This window comes from Perna viridis, chromosome 3 (assembly GCF_037379345.1).
Source record: "Perna viridis isolate PV_CMFRI_1.1 ecotype Kerala chromosome 3, ASM3737934v1, whole genome shotgun sequence".
NCBI classification, from domain to species: Eukaryota; Metazoa; Mollusca; class Bivalvia; order Mytilida; family Mytilidae; genus Perna; species Perna viridis.
The window spans coordinates 49790417-49798073 of NC_142447.1; the positions used below are offsets into that span (position 1 = coordinate 49790417).

The 7657-nt window shown below is 33.3% G+C and overlaps 1 protein-coding gene across 2 annotated transcripts in view; it reads left to right on the forward strand.

The window, feature by feature from the left end:
- Positions 1 to 2303, forward strand: part of LOC148622739 (DNA polymerase nu-like) — a 29510-nt gene extending 27207 nt beyond the window's left edge. For both annotated transcript variants that reach the window (XM_088572887.1, XM_088572888.1), the window contains 2 exons: positions 926 to 993; positions 1379 to 2303. In XM_088572887.1, coding sequence (XP_088429013.1) covers positions 926 to 993; positions 1379 to 1512 — 202 coding nt within the window. In that variant the 3' untranslated portion in view covers positions 1513 to 2303. The remainder of the gene's footprint in view (positions 1 to 925; positions 994 to 1378) is intronic.
- The last annotated feature ends 5354 nt before the right edge of the window (positions 2304 to 7657 follow it).

A 7657-nucleotide genomic window follows, 5' to 3' on the forward strand; every position in this document is an offset into this window, starting at 1 on the left:
TAAATGTATGAGCAAGTCATTTAAGACAATTGAAATGACGGTAGGTGTCTATAAAGTCATAGAAAATATTTTTATTCAAATTTTAACAGTATGTTATTTATGTGACACCGAGTATAAATATTATGCAAAATCTTTATTATAATTTGATAAAGTTGATTATGTACAGTTTAGATCTGGTTATAGTTAAAGGTTATCCCCCTTTTTACCTGAATTAAGCAAAATTTTAATTTTTCATCTACAATAATATTAAACTTATTGTCACATTTTTCACATAATCACATTTTTTTTGCAAAGACATTGCAATAATTTTGGATTTTACAGTTTCAAAAAATTATAATCATATTATATTTTAATTAGATATTTTGTTAAGCATTACAAAGCCTTTAATATTTTATATACACTTCAATCTTAATTACTGGTTACATTAATTTACCTGTTCTACATTCAAGTATATATCCGTATGTTAGAATACTACATCTGCTTATACTGCAACATTAAATTCCTCAGTGGTGTTGTAGGAGTAACAGTAAAAGAGGTACGCCCATGTCCCCAAATACCCCCAAATTGATTTGGATCAAAATTTAGAATTGGAAGTACACAATAAAAACAAGTAATAAGGATTTTGTGGAATTTTGAGTGAATTCCATTCAGTGGTGTAGGGGTAGTAACATATAAGAAATGGTACCCCTCTGTGTAATGGAAGAAAAGAATGAAGGAAAGAAACTCCTATTACTATAGTATTAATTATGTAATGTATTTTATTTCTGAAATCTTGTTTTTCACTTATTTTGTCATTGATTGCTAAATTATTGTGCTGTGTAATACTTTCATTGATACAATCAGACCAGTTGAAGACTTATAAATATATGCTAATAATGTTTATATGCAATGTAACTAATTCAAGTCTTTTCTTTATAACTTGCAGGCAGGTGTTCCAGATACATGATGAAATTCTCCTGGAAGTTCATGATGATGATATAAAGGCAGTCACAAGTAAGAAAGATATTTTGGAAATAAGTAATATACAGATGTTTTCAAAAGACCTAGAGCAGGCAGATTTAGGTGTAGAACATAAGTAAAATTAATTGACAAGTTCTGAAAAATTTTAGATCTGTTTTCAGAATATAAACCAGGAGAAGTTGTTGAAATTGAAGTCAGTTTTGTTTTTTGTTTTTTTTTATAATTTCTTGAAAGAAGCATGAAACTTTGCTTTTATACCAAAAGTAGGTATTAAAAGAGTAAAACATGCAGTGAAAGCAGTGTTAAGGGGAGATAATTAACTAGGACTTGGAAGTTAAAACCTGGAAGAAATTTTATAATTTACACTTAACTTTTTGTCAAATTTGAAACAAAGATGTGCATTTTAATTTTTATTTAGGTATATTAAGGACAGTAATGGAAGATAGCAGTGCTCTCTGTGGATCTGTTGTTAATCTGAGGGTACCAGTTAGAGTATCAGTTAGTGTTGGAAAGAAGTGGGGACACATGAGTCCTCTAAGAACAGAACTGTGATTAATTACTTTAATGTTAGATATTCTATGATAATCTTTTTCCATTGTGGTGTGATTCCCTTAAAATACAAATGCTGCATATAAAAGTTTTTTTACTAGATGGGATTAGTTAAAAGGAAATAAAAAGCTAGAGTTGTTTGATACTCAATTAGAATAAGCTTCAATGGCTTGGTAGCATATTATACCAGAGAACTCTTTATATTGTTATTGTTTATAGTCTATTGGCCATAGTTTTTTTTTTATAATTTTTTGGTTTACAGATATTACAACCTGATTTTTCAGTTGGCTGAAAAAATGAAGTTGGTATTTCTGTTCTTTGTTTTCATTTCTGCTTATTTCAAGTAATTGTTAATTACATGTAAAGAAAATCACTAATTTGATTTTTTGTTGTTGCTTTTTTTTTCTTGATTTTAGTCTATAACGTAGCTAAAATCTCACTTAACCATGCACTTGAAATTTGTCTTGAAAAATAAAGCAAAAAAAAGGTATAGAATACATGTGTATATCAGTTTCTGATTAAGTCATGTTTGGTAGTTGATTCAATCTTTAATTTGTAAAAAAAATTGGAAAACTGTTACCCGTAAAGAAAGCCGGTTTCCTACATAGTCACAATGTACTAGTATTTACAGAATCTATGTTCTCTCCAAAATAGTGCTCATTATAGACAGTACATCAACACTGTCTTTAAAACTCAAAAAAAAAAAGTTTTCATTCAACTAAAGTTTTTACCCACTTGTACATTTTTACCAAACTATATTATACTGTAAGAAATAAACATTGTTTACTCATAAACTTATATTTGTCATTTGGTATCCAGTGTCATCTGGAATCCACCTTCCATCATTTGGTATTGTTCATCATCCATCATGTGGTGTCCAATGTCATGATGCATCACCCTCCGTCATTTGGTGTCCAGTGTCATGAGGCATCCACCCTCCGTCATTTAGTATTCAGTGTCATGAGGCATCCACAATCTGTCAATTGGTATTCAGTGTCATGAGGCATTCACCGTCCATATGTTGGTATTCAGTGTCATGAGGCATTCACCGTCCATATGTTGGTATTCAGTGTCATGTGGCATCCACCCTCCATCATATAGTATTCAGTGTCATGAGGCATCCATCATCCACCTTTTGGTATTCAGTGTCAGAAGGGATCCATCATCCATCATTTGGGTGTCCAGTGTCATTTGGCATCCACCCTCCGTCATTTGGTATCCAGTGTCATTAGGCATTCACCATTCATTATTTGGTATCTAGATACTCATCATTTGGGTGTCCAGTGTCATCAGGCATTCCACATCCATCTTTTAGTGTCTAGTGACAAAAACTTTTTAAAACATCTCCTCTAAGACAGTTCAGCAGATTAACAGCAAATTAGGTTTGAAAAAAACTTAGTATGTTTGCACTCATAATTGCATTGATTTTAATGAAATATTCAAAAAACATGTATAAATGGTCTTATAAATGAAAATGAAATCCTACAGTATTGTTAGATAAAAGCACTCAAGATACAGAATTTTTTTTTACACCCCTAGAAAATTTACTTCTTTTATTTAACCAGGCAACAAGTATTTCTTTGTTCCTAGACAACACCAATACCATTAGTCATGTTCTATTTGGAAATAAATATTTAATTTTATTTGAGATTTACTTGACAGCTACAGGTTTATGCTTATAGAAGGGCTGGACTTAGCTCCAGCAGAAAAACAAACATTTTGTAGCAATCAACATATGTAATAATAGTAATACATTATAGATAACTTTCAAGTTCGGCCAGTGAAAACTAACCTTTAAAAACAAAAAGTTGGCACCTTGGCTCTGTCGTTAAAAAGAAAAAGAGAAAAAAACAGATGAAACTCATGAAAAAAAAAGGAAGTGCTTCATGAAACATTGAAACATACATTAAATGTTATTAAAAACATACCAACAAATTAAAGAAAAAAAACACACACACTGTAGTAAACTAATGAAGGAACAAAAAAGACATGAAGGAGTATAAAATATGAACAGTTAGAAGACTGAAAGAGAATAAGAATAAAAAAACAAACCAAAAAAAGCAGGATACTTTGAATATCATGATTTATTGAGACTATTTTTGAGTCAGTATTATTAGATTCTTTTTTTAGGTTCAATATATATGTAGTTAAGGAGACTTGGCTATGTAAACATTATGCTTTTAGGCTCACATTATGTTAACACTGTTGTTTGGGAGGGGCAAGATTTTTATTAAAAATGTTTGGGATGGGATTAAAAAAAGTGATATATGCCAAATTTTAGCAAAATATTTTGTTTACTCTACCATGGACAAAAATTAAGATATATTTCTCCTTTAATCAGCAATATAACAATGTAGATTTTCAATAAACAAAAATGTTAACTCTGGCTATTGCTGATACTCTTCTGCATAATCTTTGAAAAAAAAACAAATTTTAGAAAAAATTTTTTTAATCATCCATTGATAATAAAAAATAACAAAATATCTGTAATTCCCCATTACTTATGTCTTCAGTTACAAAAACATTCTCATCCGACATCAAATCCTGCCCCCCCCCCACCTTCGGTGTAAAAATGGTCATTGCCTACTTAATCATCTCCAAGTCCCCCAAGAAGATAATGTACTGTGTCTGAAAGAGTAATCAAGGGAACCAAGGTTATAGCGGTAATCAAAGAGTAATCAAGGGAACCAAGGCCATAGCGGTAATCAAAAGAATGTAATCCAGGAACAATACGCAGGAGCCGAAGGGATGTTGCCACAGATGAAAGGAAAGTTGACAATTCTGAATGAAAAGTCATCACGTTTGTCGTAAAGTTTGGTCAATAGTTTTCCTTTACCATCGATTTCTAAGTGAAGATCAAGATATGAAGCTGACTTCACAGTGTCTGTAGTATCCTTCATCTCAAGTTCTTTTGGGTAGATGCGATGTATCAAATCCCCGAAATTAGGATTGTTTAAATATAATATGTCATCTATATAGCGGAAATTGAGATTGAAGGATCTAGCCAAACGATATTCTTTCTTTCTGATCAGATCAGCTATAAAGTCAGCCTCATAAGAGTGAAGGAATAGGTCAGCAAGTAAAGGAGCATAATTTGTTCACATTGGAATGCCGACCACACTGGACCAATATGTTGTCAATTTAAAATTCCAGCATTTTGTAAACATCTTCCTTTGTATATTTGGAAGATGAATTGGAGTTATTTCTTACAAAGTATGAGGAATCTCTACCAAGAACTATATATTTGTATCTAGGTGTACCATCTTTTTTGGAAAACAACGATGTATAATGTTTTTAAGTCGGGATTTTAACTGAGTATGGGGAAGAGAAGTATACAGTGTTGAAAAAATCAAATGTTTTAATGCTATTATATTCAGATAATAGTCTTGAACTGATTGTCTCCGAAAGATCTTTCGAATTTTTCGGGATCCACATTGAATTAATACCACTACGGGAGTAACAAGTGTTTTGGTAGGACTGCAGACCCTCTTTGACAATTGTGAGTATAGAAGTTTAAAGTTTTGAAAGAGGTTTGGTGGTACATATTGCAGATCAAGCTATGAAACGTTGTTTGTATGGATTCTTGTGGATTTAGAAATCCAGTACATAGACGGTAAATCACAATCATCGTCCTTGGTAGAGAGATCAAAAGAGGATGGCACAGATTTATGGTTTTCCACAATCTCTTCTTTGGAGAGTGTAGTAGCAGTATATAGGACTTATCACTGCTATCATTTTCTACGTCTACCTCTGATAATACACATTGGATGTAAAACGTTTTGCAGACAAAAACAATGTTGTTTTGGTCTTTGTCTGCTGGTACGACAACATACTTTTCATGTATAGTAGACAATTTTTTTGCTATATCGGGGTCTTTGAAAACTGATGTAGCCTTGGCACTCATTGACCTACTTAAAACTTTCATTCGTCTCAAAATTAAAGACCTCATAGCCTTTAACTACTCTGACAGAGAATCAATGTCTTCTTGTTCTCGTTTTATCCATTTTCTTGCATAGTCCTCGACGGCATCCATAAGAACTTTTAAGTCATAATTCCAATTTATGGAGCGTGGTTCACGGTACTTGGGACTTTTAGAAAGGATATTACGCAGAGATTCGTTTTCGATGATGTTTAAATCTCCCGTAACGACGTGACTAGAAGGACCATATTTGATTGGATAGTTTTTGCAAGAACAGTCAGATGGTTTAGCCTTGAAGTCCTCATTCTCAAGGTTCTGCAATAGCCTTTTATAATTGAAAATTTTGGATGCAATGGGTGAAGTATAGGAATATGAAATAATTGGTATGGATTTGTCTTTGAAATATGGGGGAATTTTGTTGGTAACGTTTTTGGGATGGAGGATGTTAGGCAAATTAATTGCATCTATATCTTTGTTGACAAACAGTAGTGGAAAAATAATCGTTTTTCTTCATCTTAACTTTTCACACAAACTGGTTTAAAGAGTCTGTGGAAACCAATATCCAAATGATGGCAACAAGTCTGTATAATGATGAGGTGGGGTCAGAAACAGGAGTGTCAAGACTTGTTTTGTAAAGGTAGTGTAGCAGAGTGAGAGGTATAGAATAAAATTTGGTTCTAATGTGATGAAGTCCAAGAGGTTTTTGTATGAAAGGAAGGCCATATATGGAGACATCATGTGACTTAGGTGAAGTATAGTGGCGATGGCCATAACCCCTTTCCCTTCTTGGATTTTTGTCAAATAAATTCATCACATTTATGCTATTGTTATATTGGCTTGAAATGTTTCCTATACTTTTGATGTTGTCATTGCATCTGTAAGGTATTGCAGTACCTAGTCTGCGTATCCAGTACTCCTCTCTTTCCCTACGGTAGTTTTTACTTAGAACGGGACTGTTCGTAGGATGAATTGGTATTTGGATGCAGTTAGAGTATTTTCACAAAAGGAAGGATAGTCCAAGCTATAATTTGCTCTTTTTTTATCCAAATTTTGCATGAACCTGTACAAAATTTTCAAACATAAATTGAAGCCTGTCAGTTTTCAGAATTTCCTCAGATTCTGCAATGTTTTTCTTTTTTATTTGGACAGTGATACACCCAACTCAACCAAACATATCAGTTTTTTCAAAGGTTACATACCACTAATTCAACCGATGAACTTTTAAAAAATAATCCTACACTAGTTTTAGTGCACTTGTGTTTATGTTGCTGTGGAAAAAGTGCACATCAAATCTACACAAGTGAGCTTGTGGTTTGCAGGGAATTATATTTTCTTCATTTCTACATAAAATGGTCACTGTAACTTACTGAATTAAATAACTTTTATAGTTCTGCATAAAGACCCTTTTTGTGAAATGGAGGAGAATCCCCATTCTATTTTCAGCTCATTGTCTTCCTGTAGTCAGTGTCCAACTACATGGTAGTAAAACCAGCATATTTTCAGGACTATTACTGTAAACATACAGCTTTTAGGTGACGTATAGTCTTTTTCAGGTTAAACTTAAGGTAAAAGCTCCATAACACATTGAACTTAGTAAAATTAGCATTGAGGCCTATACTGAAAGAGTAATCAAGGGAACCAAGGTTATAGCGGTAATCAAAAGAATGTAATCCAGGGACAAAGACCAGATATGGAAAACAGACATACACAACAAAGAACATAAAGTAACTGAAAAACAAATACATACAAACTAACAAAAGTAAATGAGCAACTCGGACTCCACTAAAAACTGGGAGCATGGACCAGGTTCACCGGTAGGGTAAGCGTTCTCTGCTTTTCTAGAAACACCCACCGAGTTGCTCATAAAGAAGTCAAGTCCGGGGTAGACGAACGAGGAAAGGAAAACCATGACCCGTTGAATAAATCAGTTTCCATGGTGCTGATGGATACACCATAACGATCTATGAGTTCATGATGACGACCATAAAACTTCTGTAGTGATGACTTCAATCTTGTAGCAACATAACCCTGTTCCAATGGCCTATTTGTTAGAGTTCTAGCGCGATACAAAAAGTCTGCGTAGTTTCGGCAAGCTTTGGCATAACGTATGGGTTGTGATATGAACAGTCCATACGCAGGAACCGAAAGAAGGGGGTCAGAGAATATACGGAACAGTAAGCAGCATTTCCGTTTCCGATTTTACTTTTACACATTTGTTTTTGTTGGAGA